Genomic DNA, 26,746 nt, shown 5'->3' with positions numbered 1-26,746 from the left:
ATGTCTCAAGTTTGTCAAAATCTGAATGTATCTAGACATGACTTAGTGTATAGATGCATTCAAATTTAGTCAAAGTTGAGACATCTTTTGTTGGACGGAGGGAGTATATTTTTGGTCGCTCAATTGGCAGCAAAGTTTAAAAGGTGTCGCTCAATTCAAAATCGTATACGTTTGGTCCCTCAATCGATAAAATTGGATACTTTTAGCCCCTCTCTCAGTTTTGGACCGATTTAAATCCATGTGGCGCGTTTTTTTTTTTGAATTTTCCACGTTAGATGCCACAATGCATAGTTGAGGGGCCAAAAGTGTACAATTTTAAATTCATGGACCATTTTTGGAAGAAATCTGATGCCAGCAAGGCATCCGACGTGCACAACGTGAAGTCAAAACTATTCAAATTTAGAAGAAGGGCCAAAAGTATCTCGTATTGACGGTTGAGGAAGCAAGCATACGATTTTGTGTTGAGAGACCGTATTTAAACTTTACGATCAATTGAGAGACCAGAGATGTACTTACATCTAGGAAGCATACAAAGTACGTTTTCTTGAATTCTGCACGTAATGGTAAAGCTTAAAACGCCGTATGAACATCACACAAAACCATCTACAATCAAGCTAAGGTCATATGTGAGTCCGCGGATAACAAAAGTCCCACGAGCTACAGCGGTCAAAAAAAAATGCGGTCGAAAAGTCCCACGAGCCGCACAAGATCGCGAAAGGAGTATTTAAAAACTAATTTTTCTTGAACTAATGTCAATTGGCGTCGTGAGACTTGCAGTTTACGCGACACGAACGAACAATTATCCCCAAATCTGTCCGCCAGCTGGCCGAGGGTCGCCATCTACAGGGGCGGAGCCGGCGATGATAAAAGCCGGCGCTGGCCGCCAGCTGTTGGCCGCATCCAGCCTACTGCCACCTGCTTATTCTTCCCTCTCCTCGCCCTGCTCTGCTCCCATCCCCCGTCGCTAAGCTACAAGCCTAGACACACCACCACCCTCTTCCATGGCGTCGGAGCAGGTGATCGGGAAGCTCAGCGTCCGCGTGGTGCGGGGCTCCAACCTCATCGTCGCCGACCCGCTCACCCACACCAGCGACCCCTACGTCGTCCTCTGCTACGGCTCCCAGGTCGACTCTTCTACCTTAATTACCTCGATCCTATCTTTTCTTCTTTTTTCCTAGCATTGCTCGGATCGATCCTCTCCTGTCCCCAATCCGTGATCCCGGCCTTGGCGGAGGAGAAGCCTGTTGCCACGGCACGGCCAAGGCGATTGCGGACGGCCCATGCATACATGGGTTTATGGCCAGCACGGTATTTTGGGGATCGGTTTCAGAGACGGGGCGACCTCTCCTGAAGTTCGAACCGCTTTTGTGCTCTCTAGATGTTCGATAGAAGGACGCTTAGGGGGCCCCAGATATTCTTTTGCCATTTGATTGTTCTCCATCTGTAGGGTCTACCATATTTTCTCCTGCTGTGCAACTGCAGTTCCCAACTTGGTCATGGTTTGCAGGACTGGCACTAGGCCTGCTCTGTAAATAGGCTATGTTATGTGACTTATGTCTTGTGGCATGTTGAACTGGAGAGCAGTGTACCAAAGCCTGCGATGATGAGTTCCAACTTGAAATAACAAAACTATGATGAAAATTTCCAATTTTGTGACTGAAGAGCAGAGTACCAAATCCTACATTAAGTTCACCTTGGAAACATGAAAATTGTGCTGGTGTATCCAGTTATTCGGGATGATTCATGTAGCATGTATGTCTTATGTTTCCTATACTTGCAAGTCAACCAGAATGGCCAGTGGGGCAGTGGGCATACTGTTTGGTGAAATGGTCGGCATATGAGTAGTTTATGATGTTTAGCCAACATGGCTTTGCTAATTTCCTTTGTTTCATTCATAGTTGTCGATTTACAAAATAAATAACGGAGTATAATACTTTTTTTTCTGTAAGATTGTTTTTGTCTGTTATCAAGGACTTAGCCCACGCTACTGTGCTGCATGATTACCTACCCAGAACCTAGTATAATGCACTAATTATTTTGTAGGATGAGGTCTTGTTCTATTTATTATTCTCTCATGGAAATGAGTGCCTGCTTTTGATAGAGCAGTTGAATGCTATGAATTTTGAACAGTGACTGCACACCTGTCTTGATAATGTCACATTTTCAGTTCATTATTCTGTACTCTGTATTATATAAACCATGTTTTATACCGTTGACTTCAGGTGACATAACATGGGTACCAGTCAAATTTCTCACTGTTTAATTAGAATTTCATCATATTCTTATTGAAGTTCAATTTTTACTCGTGGTGTAGAAGGTGAAGACTAGTGTGCAGAAGAAGAATGCCAATCCTCTATGGAATGAAGTACTGCAGCTCCCCGTCACAAATCCTACAAAGCCAGTGAAACTTGTAAGTTTGCTATTTGAAATTGCTTTATCAAGCGAGCTCTACAAAAATTATCTGTACATATGGAACAAATAAAAACTATATCTACACACAAATATATACAGATATATGTACAACCTGACCTTCACAAAGCAAGAATTGAATTGAAAGGAACTTGCAGCAGTGTTTTAAACAATTTCTGAAAGCAACAAAAAAAATACACATACGTTTTTCTTCTTCGTCAAAACATGAATAGATAGGGGACCATTTATACCATAGGTCCACGGATGGTTGGTGAAGATGTGAACTCAACTGATCACTTATGTATCCAACTGGCGAAAACATCACGCAGGAAGTTTTCGATGAGGACAAATTCACAGCAGATGACAGCATGGGAGTGGCTGAGTTCAACGTAACTGACATCTATGATGCTGCGAAGCTGGATCTAAAGCATGCCTCTGATGGGACCAGGATCAAGACGATTTACCCGGTTGGCACAAACTACCTTGGCGGTGAGAGCCACGTCTCGTGGAAGAATGGCAAGGTCGTCCAGGACTTGATCCTGAAGCTGAAGAATGTTGACAGTGGCTCTATCGTGCTGCAGGTGGAATGGGTTCATGTCCCAGGTGTTACGCTGTAAGCCGTGTCTGACTGAGGGTTATCACAACCTCGTTTGATGAAGATGCAGCTATGATCAGCTCTTGTTCCCGGTGTCATATTTCTAAACAATGTGTGTGTGTGTGTGTGTGCGCTGTTGATTTCAGCGTGATGTCATGTGTGCGCTAAATTTGTAGTACATCCTGGTGTGGTTGTGAGAAATAAGAGACCCTTTGTGTTGTGGTCAACTGGAGTGAGGTGTAAATTAAGAGTTTAGACTTTTAAGGTTAAAATGAAGAGATGGGATGTTCATCAGTTTACACAAATTTCCAGCTCAGTTCAGCGTTTGTACTGAATATGCTATTTGCATGTTACAAATGGAGCCCATTCGAACAAGATATTTTTTTATTAAATAATACTCCCTTTGATCCATATTAATTATCAAAATATTATATGTATCTAAACGTTTTTAGACATAAATATATCCATATTTAAGCAAATTTGAGACACTTAAATGGATCGAAGGGAATACTGTATTAAGGAAGAATGACCGTCATATGGCCCGTGGAATGATAATAAGTGTTCCCACACGATCCTGTGTAGTAGGTTACATATTACAGCGATGCTACGAGTACGATACTTGCCGTCCGATTTTTGTCTGACAGTAAGACCAAACCATCCAGTCAGATATACAATCGTACACGCATTGGACGCTAAAGCATCGTACGTGCAGTAGTCATATACATCCTCTGTACCTAAATACTTGTCGTTGTTTTGCACTAAAACAGCGACAAGTATCTAAAACAGCGACAAGTATTTAGAAACGGAGAGAGTACTCCGTACACAATAACACTGTCACTAGGTATGACAGGCATACAGCACAAACATGACTTGGTTTAATGTGAGGTACAGGAGGGGCCGGCATGTGTATAATCAAATGGACGAGTAGATTCTCATAAAGCCACAGAGGAAAAAGAAAATAATGTATTCCCTCTGTCCCATATTAATTGCCAAAATATTACATGTATCTGGACGTATTTAGTACTCCCTCTAACTCATATTATTTGTCTCAAAAAACGTCTAGATACATGTAATATTTCGACAAGTAATATGGATCGGGAGAAATATATAGATACATCCATATCAATATTTAGACGGATCGAAGCATTGCATCATGGCAGGTCTGGCATCGGCGAGCAGGACCAAGTTAATGAGCATGAACTAAATGAGTCGAGCTACCGAGCACTCATTGAACTCACGAGCTTTTACGTCCAATCCTAGCTAGGCGTCAGTCGGATAATGGAGCAACCCCAACCGTCGCCTGGATCCACTTTAAAAGCTAAAACTTGTCCGTTCACTCGTCACAGCATCAAAATCCTGAATGCAGTATTTTTTTTTACGGGCAACATCGAAAGCTCATCGTAACATTGTCCCTCAAAACTCATTGCAACAACAAAAACTCGTCGCGACATTGGTCATAAAACTCATATCAACAATCAAAGTCCTGCGTGTCGAATTTGCAGAGTGCGAAAAGAATCTCTCGCATCACACCCACTAGTGGATACCCAGTATGTTATTGCGGGCATGGAAGGGCAACATATCCGCCTATCCATGAAAGAAAAATGGATTACAACCAAGCAAAATGAACATTATAGGAGTATTATATATTGGAACTCATAATGATTGGTTTAAGAGAGATGCAAATGTGGGTGTATAGTATACCAACTTGCTTATGTTCACGACTGATTTCCCATGTCATTGAAAAATAAATATATTTAGGCTGAACTACATGTTGTTTCGTTCATAAGAATAACTTGAAGATGTGGCGTCCATTTTTTATGAATCAATTTTGACAAATAATGATCACCCGGTAGTTGATTTCAGATGTTCTCATGAGAGAAAAGACATGCTTTTAAAAGTTAAACACATAGGTTACGGTTTAGTATATATCTCTCGGTTGTTGAATTGCATTAGTATATTATGTAATCAATGTTGGCAAATGAATGATTACATAGAAGTTGGTTTGAGATGCGATCATGAGAAAAGACTCTCTCAGCTATTGAATTACATACTCCCTACGTCTCATATTAAGTGACAAAGTATTACATGTATCTAGACGATTTTGGGTTAGATACATGCATATTTGGACAAATTTGAGTCATATGGGACGAAGGGAGTATATTTTTATGGGCTTCCTTTGCTGGAGTGATGAGAAGACAGAGGACCTGATTTTGTGAATTGGGTGACATTTTAGAGGTAAAAAGTTATGATGAGAGTGCTTTGAAATGAAAATTTTATGTTTTTGCGACACATAGAGAACGATAGACTTTTCCTAAGGGTATGTTGTATGTAGATGCTAAAAGATGGTTGAGTTGATGGTGATGTGACATTTGTTGAGTTTCCAAACCTTAAATAAATCTTAGAGTGGATCAATGATGATGACATGGGCGCTTTGAATGTTGAGCCTGTAATTTTAAATGAATCTTAGTGAGGATCAATGGTAATATAATGTGAATCATGCATGTTGAGTTTGCAAGCATCAAATGAGTTTTAGTGGAGGATCAATTTTATAGATAATAGATATAAATCCTGAAAAAAAAATCACAATGCACTTAATTACCTCCACGTGACACAATCTCCGGCGTTTTAAACCTGCCCCCACAACGAACCCGGCTCTCCAGGGTCTCATTTGAGACGAATCGGGTCACGACGAACTAATTTCCTCAATCTCCATAACTTTGAAGCCCATAGACATGAACTCAACCTTTATAAAGTCATTCATGTGACAAAGCTCCATAGGGGAGAAGGGAGAGGAAGAGATGGAACTCCAGGAGGAGCGAGGGCGCTCAACGCCCGGCGCGGCCTGCGATGCGGACAGCTGCTCGCCCTGTGGACAGAGAGAAGAGAGGAGGAAAGAGAGCGGGCGCTGGTGCCTGGTGCTTTAGGGATAGAAGTGGACGCGTGGGTGGGAGGGGATATCTGACGAGCAGATGAACCGGCCGATCAATGGAAGTTACTAGAAATCAGTCGGGGATAAGAATGGTTTCGATCCTTATTTATTTTCTCCCGGGGTATTACCACCAACCATTTACCACCAATCTCTAAATTTAGAGGCTGGTGGTAATGCTACATCTAAATTTAGAGGCAGTAAAGTATAGAATAGGACGTGCGTAGTTGGATGCTCTCCGCCCTTGTCGTCCAGCCTCTGCCTCCCTTGCCGCTGCTACAAGCTTGGATGCGTGCCTTCGTCTCTGACTTTTAAGTTTTAACTCTCTTTTGCTCCGCCACTCGATCGATCTTGCCGCGCCGTGGGGGTAACGTACGTTACGCGGCGTACGTCCGACGGCAACCGAATTGCCTTAAATCGATCCCGTCACCGGCCGGCTTGGGAAACGCGCGTCGTCGATGGAGTGCCTGCTGGGGCTGATCAAGGTGCGGGTGGTGCGCGGGGTGAAGCTTGCCATCTGCGACCCCCTCACCCACAGCAGCGACCCCTACGTCGTCCTCCGCCTCGGACAACAGGTGATTTCTCCTCCTAATTCCTACCTCTAGTACTCTCTCGAGCCTCCTGATCATGAGCCAACATGGATGGGTCGGGGCGCGCGCAGGAGGGCGGAGGTTGGGGGCTTGGGGCAAGGCCGGACGTAAAAAAAAAAATACTCCCTCCGATCCTAAATTGTTGTCGAAATATTACATGTATCTAGACGCTTTTTAAATACAGATACATTCATATTTGGGAAAATTTGAGTCAAGAATTTAGGATCAGAGGGAGTAACGATGAATGAGAGTGTAAAATTCTCAAATTTAAATGTGCGTCTCTAGCTTGTGAGCAATTTTTGGAGTAGATGAATCAAGATGACCATATTACCATTTTTGCGTACTAGCGCAATAGTACATGTTTGAAAAGAATGTTGTACTCCATAGTATCATTTGTTCTTGTCTCATGGTCGCGGATCAAATGATTTTTACCCATATCTTCTATCATCTCAATGGTTTGAAAGGGACGGGCAGCCACCACCAATCCGTCTGTAATTGAGACTTGAGATCTATATGGGTGTAAAGATAGGTAGATTACGGTGAGGCGATTGTGTACTACATCTGTTCGGATTTGTAAGGCTTGTGTGTATCTCCGGGTCATCAATTTGATCAGCTAAATATGTATTCCATATCGTATTGCACAAAATAATATACAAAATTCGTAATCAAATGAATTTTTTAATGACAATACTTTTTATGGCATAAATTATATTTCATTAGTCAAATTGATGACATAAGAATACGCTCGGGCTTTATAAACTGAAGGAAGGAGTATTTGCTTTCTTCAGATTAGCCGCGCTTCTTTCATTTCATAGGATAACACCTTGTGTGCTGATATTATTCCTTGAAGGATATGTTGATTCAGATCATCCCCTTTCTCTCTTTTATATGTTTTTTTTCCTTGAAATGTGCAGAAAGTAAAGTCCAGTATCAAATATAAAACCATCAACCCAGAGTGGAACGAGGACCTCACCTTGTCTATCACAAACTGGACGATCCCGGTTAAGATTGTAAGTTCATCAACACCTCCATTGACCACGGAACATTCAGACACTGTCTGCTTCCTTCAAGATTTCAGAAACCCAGCGACACTCGACTCTGAACATTTTGCTACCTCTTGTTCCTAAAAACTAACCTCTCCGTTGGTATGTTCCACTACAGGAAGTCTTTGACCATGATACTTTCACCAAGGATGACAGCATGGGCGATGCAGAGTTCTCCATCCTCGACTTCGTCGAGGTCGCCAAGAAGGACCTGACCAATGTCTCGGACGGCACAGTGATGAAGACGATCCACCCTGAGAACGAGAACTGCTTCGCGGCCGAGAGCCAGATCGTATGGAAGGAAGGCAAGGTTTCCCAGGACATTGTCCTGAGGCTGAGGAACACCGAGACCGGCGAGCTCATCCTGCACCTGGAGTGGGTAAGCATCCCAGGTCTCGGGCATTGAATCGCAGCAGCAAAAATATGGCTGGTGACGTCCATCGTCTAATTTCTATGATTGTATGTAATGTTGCTCCCTTTATGAGGTATGGAAAATAAGCAACATCCTGGTGAGATCCTGACATCAGTAGGATGGGTGCTATGTAAGGCAACAGGCTTATGCTACTGGGGTAATGCTTGTTTTCAGTTTTGGTTCTCCAAACGTTATATGGCTTTTTAATCCACAAAGGTATATTTTGTCCTGAGACACCTGTATAGATTCTCCATATAATTATACTACTCCCTCCGTCTCATATTAAATGACTCAAATTTGTCTAAATATGAACAATCTATATACTAAAATACTCTAGATACTTGTAATATTATGCCACTTGATATGGGATGGAGAGAGTATTTACAATTTTGATTGTATTTTCGGTAAATATTAGCAGCACTGTCTGGGTTAACACTACAGACCACAAGAGTTCGAGCTTTTAGCACACATCAGCTCTCCTGAATTTTCTCTTTTCAAACTTAACAGACAGCATCTTAACATATATATCAGGTAACTTTGGACAAACGGTGATCACATTAGCTCTCCTGAATATGCATTTTCAGAATTAAAAAGCAACAACTGAATAAATATATGTTAGCTAGTTTGCACAAATTACGCAGGTGTACCAATTCGCCCAGTTAGTATAGAATCGTTCTATCAGCTTTCTATCAGCTAACAATCCTCCCTGACTGAACATTTAGAGCAATACGTACACGATCCTGACCTAGTATGTACAATTGTTTTACAACTCAACCTGATAGCTGCATCAACTGAGCATACCAGAAACAATGGTACAATTCAGCCAGTGTTACCATTGGCAGTAATTAACTAGGAAAGCAAATGTGGCGAGCTTTCATTGTTGCTGCCTCGAGAGCTTTCATGTGGGCGGTGATGCTTAGCCATTTGTACATCCCGTGTAAATTGGGTCCTAGATTTAGCATACGGAGCTTCCCTTGCTGCGAAAAGGGGGGAAACATTCGAGCATTATATAAAGCAAGTTTGTACACTACATTCGTCTTTCATGATTTCAGAGTGATACAGATTCTTACCTGCAGCTAATTTCTGACCACGGATAATGTTCTGCCTCCTTTTCCACCAGCATGCCGCAAATACAACCAGAAACAGAAATGCTAAAAGTACCCCGAAAGCCATACCAATCTTTGCAGCCACAGATATATGAGGGCCACACTCATGCAAACCAGGAATTCCACACAACCCAGCATTGTCCGTAAAGCTGTCATTTGAGCAGTTTGTAAGCTTCCTTACCATTCAAGAAATGTTAACAGGACTAGAAACTCGGTGCAGGTAAATTGGTATATGCGATGGTTTATATGTGAGAGTGCGTCAATTCTTAATATTCCCTCCGTCCCATATTAAGCGTCGCAAGTTTGTCTAGATACGCATGTATCTACAGTTCTACACACTAAAACACGTCTAGATACATGCATATCTAGACAAACTTGCAACACTTAATATGGTACGCAGGGAGTACAATCTAGCTATAATGACAAAATGAGAAGTAACAACTGGAGTGGATTCTTACTTGAATCTAACTCTGTGTAGAGGTCTTCCTCCCAGGCTGGCTGGAACCCTTCCTGAAAGACCATTGCCATTTAGATTCCTGTGTCAAGAGAGTCTTTCTAGTTAAAGCGGATGAAGCACAAAGTAAATCCGAAACAGAAGAACATGTGTAATTAATGTCCTCACAGTGTCTGTAAAGATGTCAGCTGGCCAAGGCTCTCCGGAATAGAACCATTGAGTTTGTTGTAAGACAGATCTCTACAAATAAGGATATGAAAGTAAGCACTAAATGAGACACTGGGACTTCCAATACATGAATCTGGTACAAGGGTGGACAATATTTATGCTGAGTCATATTTTAAAAAAAACACTAGTCTGCAATGGCATGAACTGAATGCTAAGGTTGAAACAAACTTTTATTTTCCCAGGTGTAAAAAGATACAAAACTTGTCTAAAATGATGAGTTCCAGGTCAGCACAGACCGGGAAATAAGCATCCTAAAATTTTACAATAAGAGTTAGGGATCAGATACATTGGTTATTTTAAGCACACGAAGCAAGATCTAATCACTGGAATCACTCGCCGGTGTTCTGTATCTTTCTATCACTTCAAACCTAAACACTAACCTATCCAATATCAATTGGCATCAGACATCAAGAAGCTAAAACATAGTAAAAATTACGATTAGTCTTGAAAGGGTAAACCGAAATATCACTTAGTGTTAAAGAGAACTTACAGTACTCGCAGCCCTGAGATTGTACCCAAAGTGAATGGAATATTTCCCTTTATGCTATTACCGCTAAAGTTTCTGTTTTACCAAATGGAAATTTAACTTTGTCAGACTAAAATGTAAGTGCCAGTACATTCTTAAGACAGTAAGAAATGCAAGTAATTCATTTAATTTTGTTAAAATGATACCCTGACAGCTAGATTCTTCAACAATAATGGAGTGCACACAATTAAACAATGTCCATGATGCAGCCAATTGTATCCAGCAACAGACGTTGGCCAGTTTGCAACACGGGAATTTTGTAGGAAGAGTACGAGTCCTAAAGGATTCCTGTGGAATTCCCCCGTTTCAAGCAGGACCTAACTTTTATATAATGAAAGCTTAAACTTGTTTTCGCTATGAGCTCGAAGATTCACTCTAATAGTTGAAATTGCTTATGAGTTGAGATTTAAACCCATCTACAATACGTGGACATTAGGAAACCACTAGTTACCACTAGTTCAAAAATCGACCTATGCAATCAGATTTTTTTATACAGCTCTTCTGCATCTGACTTTTTTTTTAAATGCTTCTAGATACTCCATTTATGTTGCACGGGTTTATGACAATACATTCATTAACATAACTGTAGATACTGTTGTTATGGTGTTAGTAGTTTACAGTACTGTTATTTCTGACACTTTGACTTAAATTAAAAATCGAAATGATCATGCATTTATTTAGTGTTGTGCAACAAACTTACATGCTTTCGAGGTGTTGTAGCTTAGATACGTCAATAGGTATAACTCCTCCCAATCCTTGGTTATCAAGACCTCTGCATATTCAAGCAGTAGTTTTAAATACTTGCAACAAAAATGACATGCCATTCCTGGATAATTAATGAAATTCTAAAGAATATAAGAAAGCAAAAGGTGTGGATAAGACCCTAAAACAGGGAAACACAAGACCTGCCCCTGCAACAGATTCATGGTCGCATCACCAGGGCAAAAAGAATAAGGGCAGGGCATGCACCGCAGCAGCATGAGCCATCAATGGAAGCTGATTTCAAACTTATGGGCTTCACCAGGAGTCCAGGATGAGGTTTGGGGGTGAGGAGAAAGAATAGACTTTGTGGCCTGTGAATCCCATGCACGCTTCATCCCTGTCACCACGTCTGCCCCTCTTGTTTCTCTAGGCTTGGTTCGGCGTGGGAGACAGAGCATGTGGATAAGTAGGAACCAGCTAAGCGAGTCAGACAGGGAGATGCTGATCAAACGCCACAGGAAGTGAGGAGTACTCGCATAAGACGAGGTACCACATGGTAGGAAATTAAATTTCCCGTTTACACAAATAAAGAATAAACTGTGCTAGTATTTTAGCACAAAAAGAATCAACAGACTGAACCCACTACATGACATATAGCATGCTGATCTTAAAAATAATAAAAAACAGCCATGATATAAAGCAGTATAGCGTAGAGAACATACAGCCCATCAATGACCCAATGCATTTTAGTGTCATCAAACTGACAATCAACTCCGCTCCATGGATGCTGCTGAGGAACGCAGGGATCCCCATTCCAGCCAAATCGAAGAGGAAGACCAAGTGAACCTTTCAAAGTCCGCAGAGCAGTCACTACAGAGCATGGAAAACGAGAGAAATCAATACAGAGTGCCTAAACTCTGAACCTCTGCTGAAACTGATGTGGTGCTACTTTTTTACATTGAATAAAAAGAACTTCATTTAGTAGTAGATTTTGCTAACCGTCATTATGCATCATGAAATGGAAAAATGTCGTACATAATTTTTGTACCATCTTTTTTACAACAAACCAAGAAAAAGAAAAGAGGAAAAGGACCAGGAAAGGAAAAAAAGAAGCAAAAACTGTACACTAGCCTAACTGAACCGAGCATAATTACTAACATAAATTTGTTACTGCTTGAAACAAAGAGAAGTTAATTTGGAAATTGTCAAGCACCAACCTTCTTGAGTTAATGTCTTCATTTCAGCTGGAATGATCTCAAATACCTCAATCGCACTAACAATGGCACGTGTTCCCTCAACAGGCTGCAAGGTGATTTTCAGTGTTGTCCCACTGACGGCAATAGTTTTATTCAAAACGAGCGCAGTAAAGCGCTCTCCTGTCATGCGAACTATATCGATATCCTTGAAAGCGATGTCACCATTGATAATAACATCAAATACCCTTTGCTCTTCTGCAGTTATTCCATTCTCAATCTCTGCAAAGTGAAGCCATACAGAATAGTTTTTGTTTGGAGTGACATCCATTTCAAAGGATAAGCTTGGTTGCCTATCAGTGCCCATGATAGCTGATTGATACATGCTTTGAGGATAAAAATTTGGTGCAAGCAATGTCTCTGCTATAACATTTTCAGTTGATACAGGTTGATCATCAGAACTAGATGACAATGTTTTCAACCCTAACCAGAATCTGTCACCACCCCAATGGATACCATTTAGATCTTCGTCAAAAGCTGGCTTTCCAGAACCACATGTCAATCTTTTGGCAGTTCTAAGCACTGTCCCGTTTCCCCATAGCGGACCAAACTTATAGGCATTATCATCTATTTGGAGAACTTCAATAGAAAGAATCGATGGATCTCCATGACCTGTGCTGTGGAAACAGATCGATAGGCTCGAGTCCTGAACAAAAACCAGAGCTTCTGCGAATGTCATCTCATCGTCACTGCTCCAGCCCGAAAGTAAAGAACTGAACAGAGTACCCTCAACAGAAACATCAAATATTGGCTCACTGTCAAGATTAGGATCAGCCACAAGGGCAAAGAAAAGCCTCACTTGGTAATGCCCATTGGGGACATTGTTGATGTAGTAGCAATTTTCAGGGCCATCAGACAGAGGGAAATATCTAAGAGTTTTCAGCGGGGGTATGATATAGCTTGGGCGAGTAGCATTTGCAAACCTGCCCCCAGTATAACCAAAATCTCTATACCACAATGTGTTCGTAGGTGCTGTGTGGACATCGTCAAAACTCCCACAGCTTATACGAATGGTAAATGGTTCTGAAAAAAAAAATTAGAACTACAAGGATTAGCAATGCTATGGTAAATTGCTAAGAAGCATAAATTAAGTAACTACTGTAAAAATCAATGTACCGTTTGAGTAGTACAGATGGAGTGTGAGGTTCATTAAATAATGGAAGTACAATAATAGAGAAATGAAAGCTCGGACTCCATGCTTCCTTCCTAATCCTAGATTGAGCAGAATTTATCTTACATGTCATATCTATGATACCAAATTTCACATGTGTGCAACAAGGGGCAATAACGGGACTACTTCCAAGGAACATGCAAGCAGTCAATATGAGCTGAAGGTATAAAAGGATGGGGAAAACAGAACTCCAAACTTTCTCAATCGTAATCAAAATTTTGATTTTCGTCAACATCGCAGCATTAACAGCCCTAAATGCAAGAAGGGTAAAGGGGAAGTTCTCCCCACGCAAATCTGAAGACAGAATGGTATTCTCGCTGGCCTTAAACCAAACAACGCCTGATTTCGCCAGCTGTAAAAATCAAGGGAAAGAATCTAAGAATCTACAGCACCAGACGTGGAAAGCAAAAGGGCAAAGAAAGCACGAAGCTACTCAATCTGGAAGAGCTGTTAATTTGGGCAAGAATGCGAATACCAGTGGCGTAAATGCAAAACCTTGGCAGGACTCGCCTCACACTATGCTACATTTAGCAAGATTTCGGCAGCGATAACGAAATTTGGAGCTAAACGCCAAAAAAGAATCAAGAAATCTCGCCTTTGTTAAGGTCGGCCGCAAGAACACCAAGAAGAGCTGGTGATGCGGCGACAGCGAACAGCCACAGCCGCAGCCGCAGCAGCAGCAGCAGCGCGAGAGATCTCTGCCGCATCGCCCCCCTCCCTCGCCTCTGAATGAACTTTTTCCTTTGCTTTGGTACTGGCAGTCCAGTCCGAGATTTCTCTTTTGCTTTTTTTCTTCTCTGGGAAAAGGCCCAGGATATCGGAATGAGCTGTCTAGACTCTAAAGTCGAAAGCTGAAACGGTGATATTGTAGGATATACTGGCGGTTTAGGGCGGGGGACGGAAATGGTGACGTAGTAGTAGTAATAATAATATGGTGATTGCCTGACTGGCGCCGTGGATGAGGTCACTGTATTCCTTCTCCACTTTGTTTTAATGGAAGAGACATGGGAGCTGCTGTCACGTTCTTGGCTCACGGCTCACGGGCCACCCGAGGATCTAAGAATTTTGGAATAATGCCCCCCTGGTGGTAGTAATGCCCCGTGACACTGTGAGGTGCGAGAATGCCACCCTGGAGTAGGGAGCGGTTTTGTTTGGAGAATTAGCGTTGGGGAGGAAGTGAACATATGCTTTGTTTAGTCTTCCCGGATGCAGCTGTTGCTGGTTTATGCTAACTCACGTGCGAACAGGATCAGTATTCAGTAGTAGAGCTACTAGTAGTGGCTAATTAAAGTGGTAGTACCGGAGACGAGCGGCAGCACAGTGCGGCACGACCACCGGAACCGGACCACTGGAGTGCATTCACGCAGGACGTGGCGGAGACGTGCGAACAGCGCAGGACAGATCACGCAATTAGTGCGAGGACCAGTGACGCTGCTGCCACGGCCCTCCCCCCGATCGATCGGCGTCGCAGCGTCCGAATTACGCAAGATTACGAGAGTGGAGGGGCCGATGGTCACCCGATCATTGCGGCGAATTACGCGCGGTAGGAACGGATGTCGTGCGAGCCACCAACGTGCAGAAGATCACCGGCGTCGACAAAATCCGGATCAAGACGCGCGCCGACGCGGACCTCGTCGACGGCTTCACGGTGCCAGAAGTCCGGTTGGACCGAGGTCTGGATAGAGCCTCCAGAAAACCATGTTATTCACTCATAGACGCTGGCGAGTGGACCTATGCTGTCAATTTGCTTTAGTTCAAAATTTTGGTTTTCTTGTTAGTACGAGACTTCTCCGTTTATATTTTTGGAATACAAAGTGGCCTTCATGTACTCATGTCGATGGGCCGGTGGAAAAAGAAAGAAAAAAGAACCAAGGCTTGTGTTTTCTCACACTAAAGTTTTAAAAATAAGGGTACGACATTTACTCTTACAATGCAAAAGAATAAGAATATAACCAATAAACTTGTTCAATTGGCGGACAACCACCGGGATGGAAGTTTATTTTTTAATCCTTTACCTTTAATTTTTCAACTTTTTTTTTACTTTTCATTTTTACCTTTTTAATTTTGAACTTTAATTTTGTAATAAGAGTAAAAAGAAGAAGAAGAAAACTCACATCCTTCGACAAGCACGCCAACAAGGCGAGGACCTTCGCCTAGGAGGAGGCCGAGAGAGGGCGGCGGCGGTGGATCCGGCAACAAAGTGGCAACAGCAACCGGGTGGTGCCTGGGGGGTGGGGTGGATCTGGCAAGGAGCTCAGGAGGAACGAAAAAGAGCGCGCCTGTCGTCGAGCTTTGTCCATCCGGGGCAGAGTAATAGGTGTATAACGAAGTATACTATTGTGCGTAACTTTTACTTTTGGCAAAATACCAAATATATTACTCCCTCCGTTCCTTAAAGATTGGCATATTAGTTTTCATTAAGACGAGACTTTGACCACAAATTACTATGTCAAGGTGCGGTTTATATAACATGAAATTAGTATCGCTAGATTCGTTATCAAAAATACTTCATGATACTTGTGGTTTCATGTCATATAAACCACACTTTAACATAGTAATTTATGGTCAAAGCCTTGTCTTAATGAAAGCTAATATGCCAATCTTAAGGAATGGAGTATGATATATGAGAAATCCACCCATGAAGCAGCAGCCAACAACCAGGAAAGGCCAGATTATGAACAGCGTTGTTGTGTAGCATATTTATATGGTCAATAGCCATGGTGGTGCGGCCAATGGAAAGTTCCATTTCCAAGGGTGGTCCACAGGAAACCTGTTTCCGTTTCAGTTTTTTTTATGCCGAACGGACAGCTTTTCCAATATAGCTTTGACTTGTGCAGAATCAACAAATTGCTAATCCCTCGTACTAACACGACCACTAAAGCAAGAATCAATAACAGGGCAGGTCCTATAGGAGAGAGAAGAGATGTGGACGAGAGCGATGAGATAGACACGGAAACTTACTCGTAGAATTGATTGGTTGGACAAAAAATGGCTCATGCGCATCCCAGACCTGCAACATATGCCAAGATGACAAACCTGACATCTTACATTAGCATAAGCGTACCTTGATGCCAGCATTATCAGCTGCTCATCGTGCAGAGTGTACTTCCTTGGTTGGTTGGAACTTGAACTCTGTTATCGATGTGAATACCTTTTGCAGGACGTTCAAATCAGAACTGGACTACAAACACTGGTGCTCAAGCAAAAAGAAATGTGAGATGCAGCCATGCAGTAGGAAGATTTCTCCGTGTTATACTCGGTTCAATATTTTGTACGATACAAGACCTCTTGAAACTGAAAACATAAATTTCTACAATCAACTTCGAGAAACCAACCGTGGTTGCAACCTGCTTATTGCACCTCAATTCCCACCTAGATAAATAAGAAAACAACAAAACGGTGAATTTGTGGGCATATAAACCTGCTTTTCTTACGACGGGACCAAGCATGGCAAAATTGTGGTACCTTGTATAAGTCGAGCTACCTACTTCTTGTTAACTATATTGTACAAAGGATTGCCCCTCTAAGCTGGTGGTAGAGGGCGCCTGCAAGTTGGGCACTCCATCTTGATGTCCATCCAGCGTTGTAAACAGCCTGAGTGGAATATATGCTCGCAAGGTGCCACCTACAAGAGGAGACAGTTAGTGCTTAAGGATACGTATCTATGATGTCACAGACCAAGAGATTTCACAATTACCATGTATTCACTCGTTCTTTGGGTAAGATCAATGGTAGTCATACAAATAACACAATCAATTGGCTGATTTGTGTTATCCTCTACCTTCCTGTGGTAGCAGTATTTCTCAGGGAGGATCTGAAGATTGCAGCCATGAAAAGATAAGTAATGGTACTTGTACAACAATTATCCACATATTCTGAGAATTAAATCAACTGGAGCTCAAATAAATCTACGATGGCAACTTTTTGAGAAATGGAATCTGCTACAAGAATCCATCTAAAATTCATCTAGAATGCAACAGAACAGACTGCATGTCTTAGGGTAATATTACCTGGCGAGGAATGAAGCAGCGAGAACCAAGATAGTGCTGGAGCAGGAGCACTGCTGCCTGGATACCCATGAAAACTGTCACAGCTATGCACCATTTCTTGTCGGGCTCAATGCGCATGAAGTTGTTAGGGCAACCAAATATATACAGAGGTATGGCGATGCGTGTGGCAGTCATGCCTAAAATGTACTGAGGGTGCAGGGGTTTTCTTGTATCCCGAATGACATTCGTGACAATTTGAGGAATCCAAAATGAGTACATCAGGAAAAGAAGCGGGCGCAAGAAATTGTGCAACTCATACATGAGAAGGATTCCACCCAAAAGAATGCCATCTGCAGAAGCAAAGCAGAGTGAGGAACATTGTAACAGTTGGTAAAAGAAAAGGTACACTGATGTCAACATGTGAAAATGTCAAAGCATGCGCCAGGCACTGTGCCTACCAATTTGCACGAGTCACCATATCACTTTCCATTACAGGCATAGCAGTGCCAGAACCAAAACCCTGAGGGGTCAAACCCCCTAAAAGCTTTCAAATGTGATGTATTTTGGTGCAACACAAGTAGCAGTGCTTTGCTAAAAATCTGGAGTCACCAGCTCAGCTTTTGTTTTGGCACCACCAAGTGAAGGAACAGGTACACTGGCTAGGCTATTACATCAATGGCATAGGCAAGAATGGTCAACTGGACAGTGGTCAGACTGGTGGTAGCTACTTGATGCTAAACTTCAGAAGAAGATCATGCACATGTAAGTTCTCACAGTAACAAGTGGCAATCATTACGGGTGCACAATCTACGTTGGCTGCAATAGGTTGACATACTAACATGATTCTTACGAAAAACATGAAGAAGCCAGATGATATTTAGTACTTACAGAAGCGGCTGTACAGAACAGAGAGTTCTCTCCTCATTATTTCCCAACCTTCTCCACTGTTCAATGGTCTACTTGCTTTCCAAATAGCAAGCAGATATCTCATCTCAAAAATAGAAAAAACGACGAACTTGAAGAAGGCAGCTGTTGCAAAGGCATTAAAGAGAGACTCTGTAGAAAGTTAAAACATGTAATGAAAATGTTAGATGTAACACGACTTTTCACCAAACAAAATTATGACAGAAGATCGAAGAATATAAGCTGCTACAAATACGTTTATTTTATAATCAGACTGCAAAAGTGGTAAAAATATTCAATAGTTCGATTAATCAACAATATGATTGATGGCATTGCAGAATTTTCAGATAAGTCAGCATCAGTAGCACAGAGCAATCTTACGTAGTGTTGACAATACTTCACCAATGGTTAGCACAGTAGGCAGGCCTGCGCTGTTGGGCCACGGGTATGCCTTTGGGTAAGCTATGTGTGAAATCACTTTACACTACCGACTTGACAAGTACTCCCTCCGATCCGTAATAAGTGTCTTGGATTTAGTACAAAGTTAGTACAATTTTATACAAATCCAAGACACTTATTACAGATTGGAGGGATTAGCATACAATCATATTTTTTGCCTTTGGCTTAGAGTTCCATTATACTGCATTGCATTTCACTTCAACAGAAAAGTACGGATTAAAACATTAAACATGTAACAACCAAAGGCTACTCCGTATTATATATTAAAAGCACAACACTGGAGTTCCTGAGCCAAGACACAATGTTAATCCACATTATCCGAAATATTTAGACCATTAGATCTTATATTTACGGTTAAAATCTAGTGGGGTGGGTATATTTGATGAGGTAGTGGTGAAACATCTTGAATTGGTTTAAGGCCCATCCATAGGCCCAGTGAATTATTTAGACCATTTGATCTTATGTTTAGCAATTATTATTGCTAAGAAAAAAGTAGACACAAAATTGTAATTCTGGTTACGAATTTAACGCCATGTGCAAGCGACTGATCAGCTAGGAAATCAAACCCAAATTAATCAAATATCAGTACAAAGCCAGAGACAAATGACTAGCTCGCAATCTAAATTTTAATCGAGTATCAATAGAATAATCACATAAAAAAAATTTGCACTATGATTTATTATCACGGAAATCATACCTACTAACATAACTTGGCGTACACACGATATATCAATGCAAACAAGCGATCCACCGATTCAATATGTGAACTTCAATTTATTTCGAGTATGATGAGCTGTCTTGGGATGAGACTAACAGCTGGCAGGTGATATGAACTTTAATTCTAGATACAAACTTAATATCACCTACAAACAACCAATCAGTCAATGCAAACAATCCATTGACCGATTCAGTATGTGAAGTTTAATTTTACATATCATGTATGATCAGCTGTCTCAGGTAGAGATCGACAACTGACAGGTGATCTGAACTTTATTTCCAGATACTAAGCTAATAACACCTACAAAAGATCAATTGTTCTAATGGAAATGTTTATCGACTAGCTGTCTCATGATCTAAACTTTAATATATGGATTACAGCCTAAACTTCAATAAAATATAAGGTCTCATATACAAACCATGACTTGACTCAGTAGACTACTGTACTTCTAGGTGTGGTGGAATTGGTTAATTCTACTTTTCCAGGTGCACTGGGTTTGATTATTTATGCCATTCCAAAGACCAATCATGGTCATGATCCAAACTTCATTTGAATGTATTGCTCTAGCATCATGTGCAAGCACAACATGTTAGCTCTTACAAAAGGCTAAGAGGCCTATGGTGACCTGAGTTTTAATTTCTTATACTGGTCTAATATCACGTAAAGATGATACACAGCTATATCCATCTGGTGTTTTTTTTTAAATAGTATAGCAATACATATCTATGTGAGCCAAAAAGTAAAGATGATTAGAATTTAGAGATGTTTCCGTCAAAATAAAGATGACTAAAAATGTTCTCCGCGCAATTGTGCAGGATATCATGCTTGTGAATGCAACACTAATGGCATAATCAATTCTAATAAGAATCCTAGCAGGGAACATCTTTTATTGGCGCAAGCGCTGGGGAATGGGAGCTATCGCTCAGCAAGAATACAAAAATCATGGATTCGTGGAAGTTGGAATACAAAATCAGTATGTCACTACCAAGTGATGCCACTGCCCAGTTGTAATCACACTGAGTATTTTCCAGTCAACACATCTAATTTCCATTTATTAATAGCAAGAGTAGTAGCAATATCAGTTACAAACAAGGAACTAGGAAAAAGAAGGCAAACAAATTTGACATGTCATGCGAATATAAGACTCACCAACCAAAATACCAGCAGTCAGATGCAGTAGACAGAGATATGCATCCATGATAGCTTGTTGCCCAATCATTAAAATAGAAACCTTAGCAGCTCCCTGTAAGCAATATATGTGTACCTCAAACTCAAAAGCATGAAGCTTGAAAGACATGTAGAGCAAGAGGACTTACTGTGCTATGAAAAAAGATTGCATAAAGGGAAAAGAAATACTTACAGACTGGGTGTTGCTATGTTCCATTTGTCTAATAAGCAGCAAAACTTGGAGGAACGAGATCTAGAATACTCCAGTTAAGGAATGCACAGTGAGAAGAGGCCAAGATAGGATGGAAGAAAATAAGTCAAAGAGTCACGAAGGATACAAAAGTGACCATCAGAGTATAGTTCACTGCTTTGTTGTAATAAGCTTCAACATTCAGCGATGTCGCATTTAGTAAGATAGATGAGAAGCACTCTCCATCATCATCTACCGCTGGACTTTCCATCAAACCCTCCAACCGGTACTTTTCATGCTCTCCTTCTGATTAAAAAAGTAAGAACTTACTCTGGCAGTTGTTATATAGATGTTGTTGGAAGAAGAAAAATTACCAACAGGAAGCTATGCACAAGTAGAATTTGACAACACATAGTAACAAATTACCGGTGGAAATGGATTTAGCAATACCGTAAAGAAATTCAGTACCATTTAGGTTAGATGAAACCCGGACCACCTTAGCTGCTATTTCTATGTTACAATGTTTCTCCATGTCATATGTGAGAGCTGATAAGGAAGAACGAGCACAATCAAACTCATATTCACATCAAGTGGCAGGGAATTAAGTGTAATAATTGAAGCTTACAGTTCTTCCTTCGGTTCTTCTCTTCAGAAGAATCTTGGAACACTTGAGAGGAGAAAATCCGCAGCTGATAAAAACTTAGCAGGTTGGAGTATATTGCATAGCATCTTAAACTTAAGAGAGGTGTATTACTATACTATTGTTAGCAGGCAAGAGTATATTTCATAAAATTTGTAAGTTTTAAGACGGATCTATATTTTTATGAAACAAGATTGTAAAATCTTGTGAAAACTCAAGAAGCTACTCCCTCAATCCAAAACATGAGCACGCTTCTCAAGATTTGTTTTTGGCCAAGTTTGTTTGACAATATGTGCCTTACAGTTTCGGGTGGAGGTAGTATATGGTATTCTATAGGATGTGCAATGAGTATTGATGCACTAATCAGTGATGAATATGGAAAGTTCTGCTACTTACCAAATGGTATGGATTCGACAAAAAGTAATCCTCTTCTTGAAGCGGTTCGCCATCAGCACCACTAGAACAATGAATACAGTTGTGTTAGATAATATGGAAAAAAAATTAATCTGCAAACTACTTCCATTCAAATGAGAGCGTTAAACATATGCAACTACATAAGCCACTAAAACAAGGATCTCAAAGATAACCAGGAGATCATTAATTCACAGTAGTCATGGGCTCATGGTAACTAAACTTGCATGAAGTAACCAACTAGCTGATGTGTTTCCACTTGCACGATACGAATATTGGCATCAAAATAGTAGCAAGGAAGTCACTGAAATTGAGCTGGGTGTACACAAGAATCATAATGTCAGGACCCATACTGAATTGTTTTTGCTGAAGTGGCGTTTTTACAACTTGGATGGTACTTTTATTATTGCAGTTACTTACGGTAGAACAATATTGTTTCCTCTATTCAAAGTGGATAAAATTAATAGCACATGTTATAAATCAGCAAGAAAACCAAAAGGTCAAACAAATCCTCAGTTACGAAGAAACATTATACAAGAAAGTTGAACATGTACCTGTTAGCTACCATGCGTAGCTGTCTAAAAGGCCATATATACACGCCTTCTAACCTTATTTGAGCAACCCCACGATCATGAGTATTGTCGATAACATCATGGAATGTGATTGTTCCCTGTCGTCCCATGGTAAGAGAAATGATCAACGTAGCATGAACACAGGATTATAATTATATAGGATTTATCAATCATATATTTACATAGGATTCATCATGTAAGAGGGGACCTTGCTTTACCTGAACATAGTGTACCCCACTTATCTTTGTTGGGGTACTCAGTAATTCCAAAACCGAGTCACCTTTAGATGTCAGAAACTCAAGAAACCTAGAAGAACCATTTGTGGCACCAGCAAAGCTCCAACTTCCTAAACCATAAAATAGTGAACTTGTTACATAAATACATAAACCACACTGGCAGTTAAGTAAGCAGTGGCATCCTATGGTGAAACAAATATAAGGTATATCAGAAATGAAAAGGTGCAGTGTTTCATTAGGCTCGGTTTGCAACTAGAATAAAAATTATTATGCATTCAATCAGAATCTGCAGTAAACAAAAGAAACTCCAATGAGGATACTACACCACCAAATTGTACGTTGTGACTACGGAACCAAGCTTATTCTTCATAGTTATTCTAAAGCAGAATATTGTACATTTGAGTATTTGACCTTCGCGTACATAACATAACATGTTTCATTCCTCCAGACCTCAAGGTAGCTACACATCCTAACATGTGTTGTGCACCAGTGACAACACAAAATTATCAACAGATAGACAGGTTAACACTATCGCCAGCTAGGACACAAAACTCTGATTAAACAATAGGTAAAATAAACTAGTGTATGTCTATCACCAGAAAGACAGAGGTATGACAGGAGTTACCTTTATATGTTCCTGTAATATTCCATGAATACGGACTCATCTCATTGTCATCCCTCTTGAAGAACGTGTGCTGCATAAACATGGAGATCATGAGCATTAAGCTCAATCGCATACATATAATAAGAATTAACAGGTCCAGATAAATATATGCCGGCACACTCATCCTTTAACAACCCTAACATCATAAATTGAAATAGAACTAAAATGAAGTTGCCATTCTTTTGCTTGCTGGACCAGTCATTGTGCTCACAAATTGAAACCTAATAAGTAGTCCATACATGCCAGACTTCTAGTTCCACCGTTCCTGGGGTCGATTGGTACAGTCAAAATAGGACATGTATGGCAATCGAATTATCTCTTCTTTCTTTTTTGTGATCAGGCATCAAATTACCTCGACTAGATAAGACTAGTTGGACTCCGAACCTAAACACCAGTTTTGATGTTGCACCATGATAAACTTGAAAAAAGCCCAGGAATAATAAGCACGAGTATAATGCGCCATGATAAGTTACAAGTATGGACACAACTTAAGCTCAAAACAGATATGTTTGTCGATTTTCCTCTTTCTAATTGCTCTAGTCGGAGGGTTCAATTCCCCTAAAACCCTGAAGTGAAATTAAAATTAGGGGGCAACTTGCAAACCCGTCAATCCAGCAGCGTCTCACCTCATTGGCCCACGATCCGGAGGAGGCGGTGGCGCCGGCGGAGACGACGCGCTCCCTGAGAGGCCGCAGCGCCGCGGCTGGCGGCGGGAGGGCGAGGCCGGCCACCACCAGGCCCACTACAGCTACCCTCAGCACGGTGCCCGCAGCGGCGGCGTGCCTCATCTTTCTGATCGCAGAGCGCGGCCCTCACGAGGCGGCAGCCACCATGAAACGGAACGGGAGTAGGGAGTAAGCAAGCGAAGCAACCGCTCCGGGAGGGGGACGGCCGCTGGCTGGTTGGTGCGGTGGGGTTCGGGGGGTGGGGAGCGGAACTGCGGAAAGGAAGGGATCGAGGGGAAAGCGGGGAACGAACGAACGAACGGAAGGGGGTCAAACGGGCGGGGGAGTCTGGGAGATGAGACGGCGAAGGCGAGGCGGGGCGACGGCGACTTTCGTTTCAGCGGACACCACACCAAGCAACGGTGACTTTGCTGGTGGGGAATTTGGGGAATTGCTGCCGTCCCGGTGCCGTGTGGTGCGGGGTGGTTGGCGCTCGGGGTGGGGCGACTGGTTGGAGTCGGCCTGGACTGGGGGCAGCTAGGGAGTAGGGCCTAGGGGCGCGGCCGGAATACGTCCGGGTCCACGTGTCAGGAAGTGCGCTGGAATTAAACGGTGCGAAAATGGCCCTGCCTGTCATGCCTGCGCACTTCCATCGATTTAGACAATGCCTGTGATGAACTCGAGGGTTTTCTTTCAGCAATGAACTCAAGGCAACTATTCCTGATCGATAACAAGTGTCCCAGAGAGTATTGTTTGGTCAACGACGGCCTATCAAGGAACCCCGACATGGCACTTTTCCTGTTCATTCTCGAACTCAGAACACGAGCAAAGGTGAAAGGCTTCTTCTTTTTTGACAAAAACTGCAGCCCGATTCAAGTAAGAGTTGAATTTTACAATATGCGAACCGCACGTACGGGAAAAGGCTGAAGGGAGGTGGGGGTCGCCGGAAGGTGAAATGGCTTTAAACTGCATCCTCGGGGAGACCATATTGGGCTGCCCGGAGTTCTCTGATGGCTAACATATCCATGACATGTTTGGTTACTCGTGTGCCGACATATCAAGTGAAATGATATCGGCAGATTTTGTGAATGCCGACATTGAATCTTTACTTTTTATTGTCGATTGTGACTATGCATTGACCACCTCGCTCTAAATCGAGAGAATTGGCATGTCGAGTCCAGTTCCTGCACCATCCTTCGGGTTCACTTCCTCACGATGTATCAATACTTGGCCCGCATGTTTACGTGCAACGGTAACATTCTCAGCCCGCGCCATCGCCTTCGTCACAAACGCACACCATTGGTAATTGAGACATGTCTTTTTTTTTAAAGGCATACTTTCAATTATTTTAGGATTTCTGTTGAACTTTATACTAAACTACTATTAATTGTCGGAAGGTGGATTTTTTATTGTTATGATATTTCAAGAACCTTCGTGCAGAGAAGATCAGGGGAAGTGGGGCTTAAATGGAGAGGGGGGTCATGGAAAATTGCGGAAGGGGACACCTAGAAGAAGGGGTCATGCCTTCATATCGGTTGATGCTCACAACCATAATGATAAAAAGATTCCAACAAATTGTGGCTCGATTTGGTTCCTCCCACATGCGGCACACATGCTGACAGACACAAAGCGTCGTTTTTCCCTTACTGTCGGCATACCAATCGCCACGTAACATATCGTGGCCAACATGTCAGCCGGCTCTAGTATACTATCATGTCGGACTGTTTTTCTTCGGCCTCTAAAGTATGTTTTTGCCAACAGAGTATTCAACAATTAATGTGGGGCGTGGGTGTAGTGAAAGCCAAACAAAAATGTCGAACAATTCGACCAAAAAACAACCCCGAGGACACCTGTTTCGCGAACAGTGACTTCACCAATTTACCACAACCCCTATAACAAGCAAATGAGAAAAAAGATACACAACTCTAACCAAAGCCTTCAAGAAGGATTCATAGCATGTGTGCCGATGATGATGATGAGTCCAGTCATAGGGTCAATCTCCGGATTTTCATCCCCGGCCGAGTTTCGAGTCAGCAATTTCAACAAGGGCGCGACACATGCGCGTCAATATTGCCTGCTCATAGTGCTTGTGTTTACAACCGAAGTATGTGTACTTGCCGTCTTAGCCGTCACTAACATCAATCCCTCTACTTGGCTGAAGACATCTCGCTAGCCGGATATTGCAGGAGGGGTTGCTGAAGTAGGACAAGTCCTATTGTGACCCGCTTTGAGTCACTGTAGCACCACCTTCGACCCACCTCCTATGGCGGCAAATTGACGTCTCCTTGTTGACACCAAACAACAAACTTGACAAGACGTATCTGCACGAGAGGCCTCACGTAACACCTGCCGAGATGGATCGAACCGGGTCTAGACAAAAAATCACAACAAACTTGACAAGACGTATATGCACGAGAGTCCTCACGTAACACCTGCCGAGATGGATCGAACCGGGTCTAGATAAAAAATCACGTGGACATGATTACAAGTAGAACGAAGAAAAGAGATCAAGAAATTCTTATTCCTAAATCAGTGATCTTGGGTGTTGAGTTTGTATCCAACACTTCACTTGTTTCATATATTTTAGAAATGTGCAATCGGTTACACATTTTTTTTAAATCACGCACAAAAAACATCATGATACGGAATTAGGCCGAGTTGGAAATAACTGGAGTACTTCTCGTTTCTCGTTTCATTCAGAAATACTAGAAAAGACG

At 41.8% G+C, this 26,746-nt stretch overlaps 4 protein-coding genes and 1 long non-coding RNA gene across 7 annotated transcripts; 2 read left to right on the top strand and 3 right to left on the bottom strand.

Moving 5' to 3' along the window:
• Positions 1 to 805: 805 nt before the first annotated feature.
• LOC100834886 (protein C2-DOMAIN ABA-RELATED 8) lies at positions 806 to 3,339 on the top strand. The gene is made up of 3 exons (XM_003563015.4): positions 806 to 1,124; positions 2,315 to 2,410; positions 2,739 to 3,339. The coding sequence occupies exons 1-3, from the start codon at positions 1,002 to 1,004 to the stop codon at positions 3,024 to 3,026; spliced, it is 507 nt and encodes a 168-aa protein (XP_003563063.1). The 5' UTR covers positions 806 to 1,001; the 3' UTR covers positions 3,027 to 3,339.
• Positions 3,340 to 3,857: 518 nt separating this feature from the next.
• On the bottom strand, positions 3,858 to 6,147 carry LOC112268719. Its single transcript, XR_002960094.1, has 2 exons — positions 5,604 to 6,147; positions 3,858 to 4,588 (listed from the first exon to the last, which is right to left on the bottom strand). It is a non-coding gene; the product is annotated as an uncharacterized LOC112268719 (long non-coding RNA).
• Positions 6,148 to 6,153: 6 nt separating this feature from the next.
• On the top strand, positions 6,154 to 8,255 carry LOC100834582 (protein C2-DOMAIN ABA-RELATED 5). Its single transcript, XM_003563014.4, has 3 exons — positions 6,154 to 6,505; positions 7,435 to 7,530; positions 7,682 to 8,255. Exons 1-3 carry the CDS (start codon positions 6,389 to 6,391, stop codon positions 7,967 to 7,969), a joined length of 501 nt encoding a protein of 166 aa, XP_003563062.1. The 5' UTR covers positions 6,154 to 6,388; the 3' UTR covers positions 7,970 to 8,255.
• Positions 8,256 to 8,537: 282 nt separating this feature from the next.
• On the bottom strand, positions 8,538 to 16,516 carry LOC100845949 (receptor like protein 4). Of its 2 annotated transcripts, none has more exons than XM_014897064.2 (9): positions 14,011 to 14,534; positions 12,209 to 13,267; positions 11,714 to 11,861; positions 10,990 to 11,061; positions 10,254 to 10,325; positions 9,704 to 9,775; positions 9,540 to 9,617; positions 9,046 to 9,230; positions 8,538 to 8,952 (listed from the first exon to the last, which is right to left on the bottom strand). In XM_014897064.2, the coding sequence occupies exons 1-9, from the start codon at positions 14,120 to 14,122 to the stop codon at positions 8,825 to 8,827; spliced, it is 1,926 nt and encodes a 641-aa protein (XP_014752550.1). In that variant the 5' UTR covers positions 14,123 to 14,534; the 3' UTR covers positions 8,538 to 8,824. The 2 variants fall into 2 exon arrangements, with proteins under 2 accessions (XP_014752550.1, XP_010238012.1); XM_010239710.3 differs by lacking the exon at positions 14,011 to 14,534 and adding an exon at positions 16,377 to 16,516 and having other exon boundaries at positions 8,553 to 8,952.
• A 118-nt stretch (positions 16,517 to 16,634) lies between these two features.
• Positions 16,635 to 24,486, bottom strand: LOC100834287 (transmembrane E3 ubiquitin-protein ligase 1). 2 transcript variants are annotated; one of them, XM_010239698.3, is made up of 15 exons: positions 23,991 to 24,486; positions 23,326 to 23,395; positions 22,683 to 22,810; positions 22,447 to 22,562; positions 21,878 to 21,938; positions 21,467 to 21,530; positions 21,292 to 21,387; positions 20,990 to 21,147; positions 20,845 to 20,904; positions 20,634 to 20,727; positions 18,293 to 18,460; positions 17,426 to 17,754; positions 17,113 to 17,229; positions 16,881 to 17,040; positions 16,635 to 16,787 (listed from the first exon to the last, which is right to left on the bottom strand). In XM_010239698.3, exons 1-14 carry the CDS (start codon positions 24,150 to 24,152, stop codon positions 16,939 to 16,941), a joined length of 1,725 nt encoding a protein of 574 aa, XP_010238000.1. In that variant the 5' UTR covers positions 24,153 to 24,486; the 3' UTR covers positions 16,635 to 16,787; positions 16,881 to 16,938. The 2 variants fall into 2 exon arrangements, with proteins under 2 accessions (XP_010238000.1, XP_010238002.1); XM_010239700.3 differs by having other exon boundaries at positions 21,310 to 21,387; positions 23,991 to 24,485.
• Between the last annotated feature and the right edge of the window lie 2,260 nt (positions 24,487 to 26,746).

Source organism: Brachypodium distachyon, chromosome 1, assembly GCF_000005505.3.
Source record: "Brachypodium distachyon strain Bd21 chromosome 1, Brachypodium_distachyon_v3.0, whole genome shotgun sequence".
Taxonomy (NCBI): Eukaryota; Viridiplantae; Streptophyta; class Magnoliopsida; order Poales; family Poaceae; genus Brachypodium; species Brachypodium distachyon.
The sequence above is the reverse complement of the archived record's forward strand: the minus strand, read 5'-3'. Positions and strand labels throughout refer to the sequence as shown.